The sequence below is a fragment of the Myxine glutinosa genome, chromosome 4 (assembly GCF_964187855.1).
Source record: "Myxine glutinosa chromosome 4, kmMyxGlut1.1, whole genome shotgun sequence".
Classification (NCBI taxonomy): Eukaryota; Metazoa; Chordata; class Myxini; order Myxiniformes; family Myxinidae; genus Myxine; species Myxine glutinosa.
This window is the reverse complement of record NC_136264.1, coordinates 25,909,319-25,923,877: the sequence shown is the minus strand read 5'-3', so window position 1 is coordinate 25,923,877 and position 14,559 is coordinate 25,909,319. Positions and strand designations below refer to the sequence as shown.

General features: G+C 45.8%; 1 protein-coding gene across 2 annotated transcripts in view; it reads right to left on the bottom strand.

Moving 5' to 3' along the window:
• Window positions 1-1,835: 1,835 nt before the first annotated feature.
• Window positions 1,836-14,559, bottom strand: part of LOC137425824 (1-phosphatidylinositol 4,5-bisphosphate phosphodiesterase eta-2-like) — a 368,966-nt gene continuing 356,242 nt past the window's right edge. For both annotated transcript variants that reach the window (XM_078775526.1, XM_078775527.1), the window contains one exon: window positions 1,836-6,236. In XM_078775526.1, coding sequence (XP_078631652.1) covers window positions 4,003-6,236 — 2,234 coding nt within the window. In that variant the 3' untranslated portion in view covers window positions 1,836-4,002. The remainder of the gene's footprint in view (window positions 6,237-14,559) is intronic.

The window sequence follows — 14,559 nt, the reverse complement described above, 5'->3', positions numbered from 1 at the left end:
AAGCAATACCTGGTGCTTTGTTCACTAGTAAAGCAATACCTGGTGCTTTGTTCACTAATAAAGCAATACCTGGTGCTTTGTTCACGAGTAAAGCAATACCTGGTGCATTGTTTACTAGTAAAGCACTATCTGGTGCATTGTTCACGAGTAAAGCAATACCTGGTGCATTGTTTACTAGTAAAGCAATACCTGGTGCTTTGTTCACGAGTAAAGCAATACCTGGTGCATTGTTCACTAGTAAAGCAATACCTGGTGCATTGTTTACTAGTAAAGCAATACCTGGTGCATTGTTCACGAGTAAAGCAATACCTGGTGCATTGTTCACTAGTAAAGCAATACCTGGTGCATTGTTTACTAGTAAAGCAATACCTGGTGCATTGTTCACTCGTAAAGCAATACATGGTGCGTTGTTCACTAGTAAAGCAATACCTGGTGCATTGTTCCCTAGTAAAGCAATACCTGGTGCATTGTTCACTAGTGAAGCAATACATGGTGCATTGTTTACTAGTAAAGCAATACCTGGTGCATTGTTCACTCGTAAAGCAATACTTGGTGCATTGTTCACTCGTAAAGCAATACTTGGTGCATTGTTCACTTGTAAAGCAATACCTGGTGCATTGTTCACTAGTAAAGCAATACCTGGTGCATTGTTCACTCGTAAAGCAATACCTGGTGCTTTCTTCACTAGTAAAGCAATACCTGGTGCGTTGTTCACTCGTAAAGCAATACCTGGTGCGTTGTTCACTAGTAAAGCAACACCTGATGGTGAACACACACACACACACACACACACACACACACACACACACACACACACACACACACACACACACACACACACACGAGAAGGTAATGCAACATGACTTTCACTCACTCCCACACAGAGACGCTCTGAATCATTAATGCTCAAGCGGTGCCACTTTTACATTCAGAAGTCTGCCACCTTCATCTCCCCCAGGTATTGTTCCATTACAGATAGACATATCTAGATAGCTACGCATGTCAGCTCAGCAATGACCTCTTCTCAGGTACCACTGTGCAGCCTGGGTGCCCTTGTGAAGACACTTCCGTTTAAACACTGCATGGAGTGAGTGACCTTCACACCTGCAGCACCTTTTAAAATACACCACTCAGTGACGTGAGGCCTTGGTGGGAAATTCTATTTCACAACGTGTATACAAATGAATTATTCGGCCATGTGACTGTGGGTGTTGCGGAAATCCAATGTGGACACAGCCAGATCAAAGTGGATGTGCATCAACTTAATGTGCCATCCAATAAGTTGGCACCTTGCGCAGATGGAGGAGACACCGATGCATTCGCCGTTTCTGCACACCCATACACTGTGGATCTACGCAGAACTAAACACGTCTCGAGGTCCAGAGAAGTTACATTTCAGTGGATAGATGATCACACCTTTTCACTTGGACACTGGTAGTTTTTATTACCTGCGAAAATCGAAGGTTTTAAAAGTATATTGATTGGTAGGTATTGTGCGTTATTCTGTCTGCCTGTCAGTCTGTTTGTCTGTATGTCAGTCGCCTACAGGTCACAATTTTTCACCAAACTTCACCAAATGGTAGAGTTGGTCAAAAGTAAAACGCCTATTGTGTTTGGGGTCAAAAGGTCAATAGGTCAACATAGGCCAAAGGTCACCAACTTTGTCAAATTTCTAAAATCCTCAATTTTCATCCAATTGACTTGAAATGTTAACAGGATGTGCATATCTGGACACTGAATTCAACCACGAAGTATTTTTGAGGTCAACATAGGCCAAAAGGTCAACATAGGTGAGATTTCTAAAATCCTCAATTTTCATCGGATTTTTTTTTTTTTTTTTTTTTTGTATACAAGATCGAGGCTCGTGAAAGAGCGAACATTAATCACACAGAAAGACAAACAGACACATAAAACAAATAACATCGGGAGCGGTAGACAAGATGGGGAGAGAGGGGGAAGGACACAAACACAACATTTGAGAGCAGGCACCGAGAGACATGGAGACATCGAGAGATCTGTGGGAGGGAGAGGGCTTTGGGGGGAGGCATGTGAAGGGGGGGGGGGGTGGGAGAGGTATAAACATATGGACACTGCCAGGATTTCCAGGAAAGAAGTTGGAATTTCAAACAAGGTGAATCTGGGGTGAATTAGCGGGGGTAGAAAAGATCAAGGTTTTGGATGGGGGAAGATAAGAGATGGTGGTGAACAGCTGTTTTAAAGACCTGGAGGGAGGAGTGGGATTGAAGGGAGTGTGGGAGTTTGTTCCAGAGGCGGGAGAAAAGAGGAATGAAAGAGTGAAGGTGAGCAGAGAGCCGATATTTCGGCAGTTTAACCATCAGAGGGTTGCTGGCAGATCTTGTGCGACCTGTAGGAATATTTGGGGGACAATTGACTTGAAATTCTCTTATTTATTGTTTATTTATTTTGTATACGTAGTCGAGGCTCGTGGAAGAGTTGGTACTAGTACACTGAATGGATCAGGACACAAGACAAAAGGAACAGCAGAGAGACAGAGGGAGAAACACCAACAGCATAACAGAAGGCCAAGGAATGGGGGGAGGCATGAGAGGATGCATGGGTGCACAAGATGGATACCGAAGGGAACTCTCAGGAGGGGGAAACTGGAAATTTGGATGGAGGAGGAATTGGGAATGGGTTGGAAGGCGGGGTGGGAGAGCAGATGGTTAACGAGGGTAGAAAAGATCAAGGTTTTGGATTGGGGATGATCTGAGATGGTGGTGAACAGCTGTCTTGAAGACCTGGAGGGGAAAGTGAGATTGAAGAGAATGTGGAAGTTGGTTACACAGGTGTAGAATTTTTTTTGAATGGAGGTGAGCAGTGATCCTGGATTTAGGTAGTTTCTCCAGAAGGAGGTTGATGGTGGACCGTGTGCGCTCTACAGAAACCTGGGGGATAAAGCAGGGAAAGAGCAGAGGGTACTACTACATCAGAAAGGGGGCGGTAGAAGACAGAGGGACCACAGACCTGTTTGCGATAGCGAAATGATAGATTCATAGACTCAGCTTCATCACGGGAGATTCCAATGATCTTTGAAGGCCTTGGTTTCCATGACATAAATCTGAGCAAGATGTGAGGCAGGAGCACCAGGCCAGAGGGGAGAGCAGTACTCCATCAATCTGCAGATGAGTTAGAATATGAACTCGCGAATTTCAGATACCAGGGAATGTGTGCTAAATAATGGAAGAACAATGAAATAACAACCCTCAAAGACCATTTCACATGCATACGTCTTTCACATGCATTTCACACACGCATGCATGCAGACACCTTAAAACTGATTGGATAATATACTCAACATCACTCCATTATCAGGATTCTGGACCATGAGATCCACAACCCATCGAGGAGAGTGATGCTCCAACAAAATTAATAACTGGAAAAGTCAACAAAAGATGAGCTTCACACTCTTGTGCATACCTACACACATGCATGGGCATGCACGCACACACGCACTCACACACACACACACACACACACACACACACACACACACACACACACACACACACACACACACACACACATTTTCCTTTTTAAAACCAGCAATTTTCTTTTCTCTTAAGTATTTGCATCACATGCAGATAAGTGCATTTTGTTCAATGCATAATCATATGGTACAAAATTATTGCAATATAAAATGCACGTAATAAACTCCATGCTGCAACCTGTTGCTCGATGTACGAGTATATACCAAGGCATGCCACATCTGTGCACACTCTATGACATTCATCGTTTGCCCAGATTTCGATTTTGTCACTTTTCTTGAAAAAAATCTTAGGGACTTCAAAAGTCCGTTTGTTTTGCTGTATAACCGGGCAAACAAAATAATATGCAGAGGACGATGGGATTCAAACTTAGATGATGTGTGTGCGAACCGTTATGGTTTTTAAATTCTTTAAAACTTCCTTCTTTGTATTGTTTTGAGGTCCACACTGAAACCACCCCAGGGCCACAGCACAAGGTGACCGACGAAGCTCCTGGTCAGAGGTTGATTGTAAAGTAAACCTCAGCAGACTCACCTAAGACCTCCAGTCCAGAGGGCTTGCAGTTGTCAATGTGAGAGGTCCAGGTTTTTCGAGTCGATACGCAGTCGCCTTTGGGAAACGCATGCTCGTCGTATGGGAAAGGCCTGTAAAACATGTCTGCTGGATGCCTCGTCCACACGGGGGAGTCGTTTTCTAAGGAACAGCAGTCCGGTGATTTGGATGGAAGGCTGACACTGCGTTCTATGAAACGTGTACTCTCGGTTTTCAAACGAGCAATTTCACTCGATACTCTGTTGAGACGTTGCTTCGTGGCACAGGGAAGAGCAGCCCCTGGAGTACCGTCAGCGTACGGCTGGTGGTGCAGATCCGTCGAATCGTCGAGCCGGTCGTTGCTGGATTGGAGTTTGTACTCGGGAATGTCATCTTCAGTAAGAGTGAGAAGTCGTACGAGCTGTTGAGTAAGTGGGTCCTGCTGTTGTGGAGACTGACCGAGCGCTGCCCGACGGCGCTGCTGTCGCATTTCCTTGGTGATGAAGCCCCGGTTGATGCTCCTGTACCTGCCCTGAAATTGGCTAATAATGTCATCAGATGTCAGGTCTCCCAGGCTCTTGGACTTTTCACCTGAGACGACCTTGCTCGGCAAGCGTGAACAAGCCAAGGACTGCTGAAGGCTGTCCATGTAAAGTTTGCTCCACGTCGGACGAGAAGTGACAGTGCGGCATCTTTGGCGTTGTTGTCCATCAAGAAGTGTCACTTCCTGATAAGAATCGGTGGACAATAGTCCAACATTGGAAGGTGTGGATTTGCTGTAGTTGCTTGTGTGATTCATTGAGGATTCAGAAAACGATAGCCCCTGCTTCTCTGTGACGGATTCAGCTGAGCTCCTTTCTCTTCTCTCACTGCCACTAGCACTTCCGTTGGACTTTAGAATTCGATCTTCACTGGAAAAGGACCGGAGAGGGAAATGCTTATTCCGCGCACCCTCTATATTGTCCATGAACCCATCGAGCAAGATTCTTCCACTGCTTGCTCTGCCATGAGTTAAACTGAGTTCTTGTGGTTGCTCCATTGGCCAAGAAAAATCATTTGAGAAACACCTCCGAAGAGGCGTACTGGGTCTTCCTTCTATGTGTTGCAGACCATTTCGTACGTAATGGACAACTCCCCTGGTTGATGTCTGCTTTTCCAATTCCCTTATTTTACTTGCAGGAAAAATCTCCCTCGTCATACTCGTAATGTGCTTGAAAGTTGTCGCTTCATCCACGGCGAAAGGTTGCGTGCTTTGCGGGTCCTTATTTTTATTAGCATGGGGGTTCTTCTCGTGATTCAAGACATCTCTTCCACTGATCTCCTGTGGTTGGGGATTTAGAAGGCCTCCGACTCCAATTTCGACCACGTTTGGTGAAGTCTGGTTACGTCGCACCAAAGATGAGCCGCTTGATCCCTGAGCCCGAGAAGCTTTTCTGTCAGGATCTAAATAATCTCCGCTGCCGTTGGATACTGGATTGAAAAGCTTCTGGTTAAGTTGGTCCTCCCTGACAAGTTCTTGTGCCCTTTTCTCGCATCTACCGCGAGATGTAACGTAATGATCCAATTCACTACAGGAACTGACTTTTGTCTTTTTAAGTGGCAACTCGACGAGAACCTGCAAGCTGGCCCGATCGTCTTGAGACAAATCGATGACCGTGTCTGTGGAGGAGATACTGGACGTAGACGCAACACTGTTGCGTTCGGTACTGGTGTTGAGTGGTTCCCAGAGCTGCTCCCCAGTTGTGACATTCATGGAGCACAGGGGTATTGAGATGTCATCATGTCCTGTTGGACCGAAAGGAACATTTTCCATTGCTTGAACATTAACTTGGGTGTTGTCCTCATTTTTTGACCAATTGTTGTCGGATATAGAGTTAGGATGGTTCGTTTTCGATTCCAAATACACAGCATTGTTTAATATATCCCCATCAAATGTATACCCATTGTGTAGCTCTTCACTGGAAGTGTGACCATTTGTGATGATGCAATTTGATAACCCATCGGGAGTCCATCTGATATCGCTATCCTCTGTTCCAATGATGTTAAAATGTTTCCTGTTCCGTTGGGTTTCACAAGCATTAAACCTTAATTCGGACGCAGGGATCGTGCGGCAGAGAGGTGGAGAGGTACATTCGCTGGGCCGCTTGGTCGAAGCAGATGTAGCAGAATGAGAGGAAGAAGAGGCATGTGCTTCATCTGCTGTAAAGGAAACATGGCACATGTGACTCCCGTTGTGCTCCAATGTAAATAACACATTGCATAAATAACATCAATTGAATGCAATGTTTTCACAGAAGTATGGAACACCTTGCCATGGTTCCTCCATCTATTGGAAGTCCTCTCGGCCACATGAAACGAGTTTTTGAGTTGAAATGTTTCTGCCCCACACCAATTATACTGAAGAAATCACCAATGTGTGTACTCACAAGCACAAGCATTAGCAAGCAGTCAATGCTGCTTTACATGACTCAGGTGAAGCTATTAACTCATGTTTCATGTTCACAATGTGGAGGAAATAAAGAACAATTGAAGCATCACATGAAGTGTACAAAGAATGCAAAATGTAAAACTTAAACGAAATAAATTTTAAAAATCCCAAAATGCACCAAAGTCAAAAAGCTAATGATCAGCAGAATGGAAGTTTGGGCGCATGGGTTTAACATATTGCTAAATGCATGGACATGGACATTTGCACACACTCAGACATGTGCATGCGCATGCACATGCACACACGCACGAGCACACACAGTCACACACACACACACACACACACACACACACACACACACACACACACACACACACACACACACATGCACGCACGCGCGCACACACACGCATGCACATGCACACACACACACATGCTCGCATGCATACCAATGCAGTACACAGATGATTCAAGCAGGAAATGATAAACCTGAACGTTAAGAAGTCACTTTACCTTGGTGTCGGACATCCGGCACTAACTGGCTGGTATGTTGGGAAAAGCAAAGTAAAGCAAGTAATTATCATTAATTAGCGCAAGGCTCCAACTTCTCTAATAAATGCTACTTGTACATAACTTGCACATGTGCATGAGCAATTTAAAACATATTGCAATCCCAATGGAACAAAAATGTTACATCCTTTTGGGGCTAAATATTGCACATCTGGGACACACAAGAATGCAAGGCCTTGCCAACTTATGCCTTTTATTAATTAACGACAAATAAAAGCACGTACAGTATATTTGTCCCCCGTCGCACCGCGGAGCGAAAGGGGGACTATGGTTTTCTCCTCCGTCCGTGTGTCCGTCCGTCCGTGAGTGCGTGCAGGCGTGTGTGCGTGCGTGCGGGCGTGCGTACGTGCATGCGTGCATGCGTGCGTAAGCGAAGGACCACATTCGAATTTGGTGTGTGGGTGCAACCTACATCAAAATCCAAGATGGCCGCCACCATGTATGTCTGATGCCATGTATGTCTGAACCTTGTGAGCGGAATATCTTGAAAAATAAGCGAAGTACCAACTTCTAATTTGGTGTGTGGGTGTATCTAGGCATAAGGAAGAACCCTATTGAAAATTGGGTCGCCACGTCAAAATCCAAGATGGCCGCCGCCATGTATGTCTGAACCTTGTGAGCAGAATATCTTGAAAAATAAGCGAAGTACCAACTTCTCATCTAGTGTGTGGGTGTATCTCGGCATAAGGAAGAACGTTATTGAAAATTGGGTCGTCACGTCAAAATCCAAGATGGCCGCCTCCATGTATGTCTGAACCTTGTGAGCGAAATATCACATCATAGCATGTTTTCTGCGTCTTCCACTTTGTCAACTCACATCACTTCCCCGACGGGGGACCTAGGCGTAACGCTTGTCATATTTATTTTACAGTGGTTTAAGGATCATACTTGATCTTGGACATGTATACTAACGACAGGGAAAGTGAAATAGGAGACACCAGTGTACTTATCTTACTATAATTCACCAAATGTCTGTCTGTCTGACCGTCCGTTCCCAGGTACCGCAAAAACGGCTGAACCGATCGCAACGATATTTTGGGTGGGTAATCCTGGGACCCCCTGGAGTAAAATAGGCTGTATTGTTTTTCCAATTTTTCCAATTTTCCAGTTTTTCCAAACACGATGGAATAATATTTACCGATATGAACAGTGATTTGGCTTTTATTGAAATTCTACAAATACTGTTTAGATTTTGATGAGAATTATGAACCTGCCGTGAATCCGGAAGTGGACAGATGACGGCATTGCGTGGGTTTGATAATATCCAAATACAACCATCATTAAAAAAAAGTATTTTGTTAAAGTATCAATGGATGATTGGAATTGAGTGAATACAATTACGATTTTGTATTCGTAATTGTATTCACCCAACAATACGAAACTTCACATCAGGATTTAAATATTTGTTTATGTCACGAATGTTGTTAAAAGTTTATTATATTAATGTATATTTGTGATTGGAGTTATGCTGTTTGGAATGAAAAAAGAGATATCGAGTTCAAGTGAATGACGAAATGCCGTGATGGTTTCTACTTTCTAAACGTGAATTCGTGGATCGCCATATACAGATTCGCCATTGACTGGGTATGGAACAAACGTACCCATTTGTTTGCGAACGGGTACGTTTTTCATGGAAGTCTTTCACGAATTTGCCATCCATGTCTGACATGCGACTGAAGGTGCTACAGGAATGTGGAATTTATTTGTTTCATGCTTTAGCATTCGCCGTTTCTGTATTGTCTGTTTGCTTCTGGCCTCCCACCTGTGCGTAGCACGGGTACCTCACTCGTACATGAAATACGAGGACATTATCATGGAATCATGGAATCATGGGCAAAATCAACACAATTTACGGGATTTGAAAATATAAAATGACCTCGACAATGCAAGTGCTCAGATGGGAACACTAAGCAAGCGAACCCAGTATTTGCAAACTTTCTTGCTGTCAGATTTATTCATAATAATAATGCCAGGTGGCAGGCAGATGACCATGTTTTATTAGCTTATGCTTTCTCAGTCATTCCGCTCCCCATCCTCCCCTAGTCCGCTCTTGTGAACTTTGTTCTTGCCATTTTTAATTTCCACGCTTTGTTTCGATTATCGTTTACCGTTTTATAAATGGCTGCACTCACGTGACGTGTAGGCCATTGTTGCCTCTATAGATGTTTGTGTAGGCTTTTATTATGACCCCTGCATTAGCTACAGGGTTGGCAGGATGGCCTAAATAGGCCTTTAAACTGTCCAGCCTGGGGTCGAATCCCAACCAGCTATAAATTGTCATCCTGTTGGTTCACTGGCAGGGTGATTCATCAATATGTGTGTGGTGGACGTTAAATTGGATGTGTCCATGGCAGGTATTACTTGGTAGAGGTTAAAGACCCCACAGTGTTATTCGCGAAGAGTGGGCGAGCTATCCAAATTCCTGCCCTAACTACAGCTGGGAAGGCAATGGCAAACCACCCAGTATAACCCTTGCTCAGGAAGCTGCTTCGGTGGCACCGGCACTCTGCGAAGAGTATGCTACATCAGAGAGAGAGAGAGAGAGAGAGAGAGGGAGAGAGAGAGAGGGAGAGGGAGAGAGAGAGAGAGAGGGAGAGAGAGAGAGAGAGAGAGAGAGAGAGAGAGAGAGAGAGAGAGAGAGAGAGAGAGAGAGAGAGAGAGAGAGAGAGAGATCATTAGCTATGATGGCTTTTCTATGAAACCAAGTTTAAACATCACCAAAGGTCTGACCTAAGAGCCTGGTGTTGGCTTAGCAGTTAGGGTGCCGGCTTGGGATCCGAGGATCCTGGGTTCGAATCCCGGCCAATCGCTGAATTAATGCCAGGGGGGTTGACTCAGCCTGTCATCCTTCCGAGGTCGGCAAATTGAGTACCAGCTTGCTGGGATGAATGATCCCGGTGTGTACCCCGATTTAGAAGAGGTACACCGTATCCCTGCGCATCGTAAGAGGCGACTAAGGGTTGGCGTCAGGAAGGGCATCCGGCCATGAAAACATTGCCTCAAAAAGGGAGCCATGAGGTCATGGGGCCCGCAAGGCTAATCCCCGCTTTAGCGGGGAAAAATGGCCTTAAAACGATCATTCATATATTTCATTCAAAGGTCTGACCTAAACATCCTCAATGGGAAACTTAGCAAGCTCTACTAAAGAAACGGGAGGAAAGGTTTGTCGCATCAAAATCCTAATCTCTATAATCGGCTTAGTGTGGCCTGAAATGTGTACAGTAAATAGACAAGGTTAAAAAAAAAACTATTTATATATATATTGTTGTGGATATGAGAATTGTGTTTTTTTATTGTGTAAAATATCACCCTCCTTCCTCCATTTGGTGTATAAAGGTCAAAGGTAGTGCCCGTAGTTATTCCATATACAATCACGTAGCAAATCATAGATTTCCTCCTTGTTCAGTAGTTATCTCCTTATTATGTGTATTAGATTAAGGCTGTGTCTTCCATTAAGTGACACTCCATTGCACCGAATTCAAACAAGGTAGATTCCCTTCACATTCCCCTTTCATCAATTGCCAACTGCATTGGGCGGTTTGCTGCATTCCGCTGCTGCTGTGGGGTTGTGGTTTTTCGCTGCAAGACTCCATTAGCCACGAGGTCATCTCGGAGCAGAAGGTGGGAGGAGTCGGCCCAGCGCCGGGAACAAGGCGTGGCCTTACCAACGCCTCCTCTAAGGGTGGGATCGGTGAGCCCTCGCGACCAATCAGGGCCGAGGCAAGCTCACCGATGGGCGTGTCCTAGAGGCCGGCGGCTTGATCGCCCGAGGCGTTATAAAAAGCGCGCGCGGAAGCCTTGGAATCAGGAGTCCTGAGAGTTGTGAGAGGAAGAGACAGCAAGCCTTGTGAAGAAAGAGACAGCAAGCCTTGTGAAGAGAGAGACAGCAAGCCTTGTGAAGAGAGAGACAGCAAGCCTTGTAGTCTACTTGCCAAGCCTATAGAGCCCTCTTGTGAACCCGGAAATGTTGAGTACCCCAACGTTTTAAGTTAGAAATGTACAGTATGGGTCCCCAGCACTTAGAAACTGCCAGATGCTAACTTGCATATGTTGGGCAATTAGCAAAATTAGCATTAATAGCATTAACCCTATCAAACATAGGCCTGGGACACTGAAATTTCTGTTTCGCTATATTGCTCCGTTTGAATGCTTCATGTGAGCAAACTATTTGAAGGATCTGTATGAAATTTGGACATAATACACTTAGACAGATATGCTTTCCGTGAGTGTTCTTATAAAAATTTCCTGCGATCAAAATTTCATGTGAAAAAAGGGATGTAAAAGCCGTGAGTGGAGACATGTTTGGGGAGCAGACATGCATCAAGCAAGGGAAGGGAGTAGGAGGCATGAAGGGCATCTCCACCAACCCTGAGCAGGTCGCCGTGTGGATCCAATCTTTCGGCATCTGCTCCTATCTCTCCAAGTCATTGGATGAGATTTACGACGATGCTGAAGCACCGGATAAGACAATGAAGCCCAACAGACACAAAGAAGAGGGTAAAGGACGGCGGGAATTGGACGCGGAGGACCGGGCTAAAATCCTGAGTGCTACAGGAAAACTCCCATCCGCTCACCATAGAGACCGCGACCCTCCACCATATCATAAATGGCCAGGTGGCAGATGAAAAGGTGAATGTGCAAGATGCATTGAAGATCGGACAGGACATGAGCACACTGTTCTCTTCATCACTTCCTGAGAGATTTCATGTGCCCATCTCAAATAAGGTGGTGACAATGACATTCACCAAAAAAAGAGTGAAGGTCAATGCGAAGATCATATGTGACCTTGAGGCGTTGTTTGCTCGGCTGCTGGTGGTGGGGAGCAAGAGAAGAATGGAGCTCTCTGCCCTCTTTGACTACGAGCTCAGCCCGGTCCCTGCATCCATCATCAATGAGTATGGATGCCTCAGGAAGGGTAACAAGTCTGTGATCGTCCAGCGTCTTGGAATCCTTGCCCCCAATTCCCACCCACCACATGTTGTACTCGTTGATGCATCGCAGCTCATCTACCACGTGGTGTGGCCATCGTCAGGCACTGTGGCTGACCTCGCAGCCAGCATGGGGCGCCGGCTTAATCGCTACATCACCGAAACATTTGTCATCTTTGACTGGTATGAGCAAGTCTCTGCCAAAGACCATGAGAGGCAGAGAAGAGCTGGGGAGAGCTCAACAGAGTACCGACTCTCACTGACAACCCCTCTACCTAGCCGCGACAAAGTGATGAAGAACAAGACAAACAAACGGAGACTGGGTGAGCTCCTGTGCACACACAGCATAGGAGATCACATCAAGATGGTCAGCAAAGCAGACAGTATTGTCACTCATGACGAGGCTGACGTCTCCCTCATCTCATACATGTTGGATGCAGCCAGTCGCGGAGCTGAAACTGTCCGCATTCTCAGTGACGACACTGATGTTTTCGTACTCATGGTCTATTGGTGCTGGAAGGTGGGTATCACATGTAACCTGCAGATGGAGAGATGGGATGGCACTATTCTCAACATCAATTCGACAATAGAGAATCTCGGTGAGCAGTGTCGCTCCATCCTGGCTATGCATGCTCTCTCCGGATGTGACACCACCTCCTATCCCACGGGGAAAGGGAAGGTGTCCACACTCAAGGCCATGAGAGTAGTACCTGGTGACCTGCTTCACTTTATCAGAGAGGAGGGAGCTACTGATTTACAGATTACAGAGGCAGTGAGTGGTTTCTTCCTGGCTCTGTACAACGAGAGGGAGTCGGCATCTCTGAACGTCGCCAGATATGACATCTACCGAAAGCGCAAACCCCCCCCCCCCCCCCCCCCCAGCACTGAAGACACTGCCTCCTACAGAGCGCAACGCTCTCCTCCATGGTCGGCGTGCCCATCTACAGGTGCTGCTTTGGAAAGCAGCAGACTGCCCTGACCCACCAGCTGTGGACATAACAGAGTTTGGATGGAATAAGAAGGAAGGCGAGAAGGGAGAGGAAGTCATCATGCCCATCCTGGATGCAAGCCCCGTTGCTCCTCCTGCCGTGTTGGAAATGATCAGCTGTAGTTGCAAAGCTGGGTTAAAGCCCTGTTTAACAGCAAAGTGTAGCTGCGTAGCTGCAGGCCTGGCCTGTACCAGCTACTGCTTCTGCAAAGGCTCTGATAGTACATGTTGCAACACACTCACACACTCACAGCAAGAAGAGCAATATGACAAGAATGTAGAGTCAGGAGAAGAAGATGAAGACGATGAGGATGAGTTTTATGATGAGGATATGCTTTATAACAGTGCAGAGTAGTAAAAGTGCAAGACGCTCTTTCTTGATGGAAGTTTTATGTTGTGTAACTAGTGCACATATTTTTCAGCTCTGATAATTTTGGGTATACTTGTGTTTTAATTTTGAGGATATTATTTACCCATAGTCATATTATTCTAGTTTGGTATGGTACTTGCCTTTGTTACCTCTAATACCTGTGAATAAAAGTGGAGCAATAGAGCGAAACAGAAATTTCAGTGTCCCAGGCCTATGTTTGATAGGGTTAATGCTATTAATGCTAATTTTGCTAATTGCCCAACATATGCAAGTTAGCATCCGGCAGTTTCTAAGTGCTGGGGACCCATACTGTACATTTCTAACTTAAAACTTTGGGGTACTCAACATTTCCGGGTTCACATTGCTGGCAAGTAGACTATTGTGAAGAGAGACGTGCAACCTGCGGGAGTACGAGTGAGGGAGACGCTGTTGCCAACCAGCCTTGCCGCAACGGGCTCTAACGCGTTGCTGGGAGCATCCCGGCGGTGTGGACCAGAGGGCGGAGAGCCGGCGGCTGCTCGCTCCCGGCCCGGTCGTCCTACCATCCCACCTGAACCTTCCTCTCCTTCCAGAGATTCATCCCTATCATCATCCCCCGTGTAAGTCTGATTGTTCGTCCGTCTTCTGTGTTGTCCTGGGGTTGTAAGTAAGACTGCCATAGTTAAGTTAATTTGCACTGTGTCCTTCTGGTCCGTCCCTCTTTCTGCATTATTTTATTATCCTTCCTTCTTCCTTGGTTTCTTTCATTGTGTAAATAGTAGTAAATAAATCATATTCGTATTTCCTACCTTTGTTCTGCTTCTTCTTCACATCCGTGTCGTCTTTGTCTTTTCCCCATTGAAAACCTGTGGCACGATTTGGCCAACGTTCAAGGATCGGGTCTAGTTTCTGTTAAATAGTTCGTGCCGCGGTTGCTAAAACCGCTTGGCAATTAACATCTGTCCGTGGTACAAACGGGGCTGTGCACCGGCCTTTCCGGAGGTCGCTGGGCAGCGTCAGGGACCACGTCGGTCAGTTATAGAAGAGGGGATTAATCCCCCCTCTAAGGGGAACAGAGGCCGACGTTGGGTTCCGTAACAATATATATATATTGTTGCGGATATGGGACTTGGCCTCAATATCCGCTTGTAAATACTCCCCTATTTCCCCAATACTCCCCAACTATCCCCAATCCCCCATTCCCTAGTCCCATTGCCTGTAAATAACACTCTGTAGAACCGACCTTCCCCTTTTTCCCC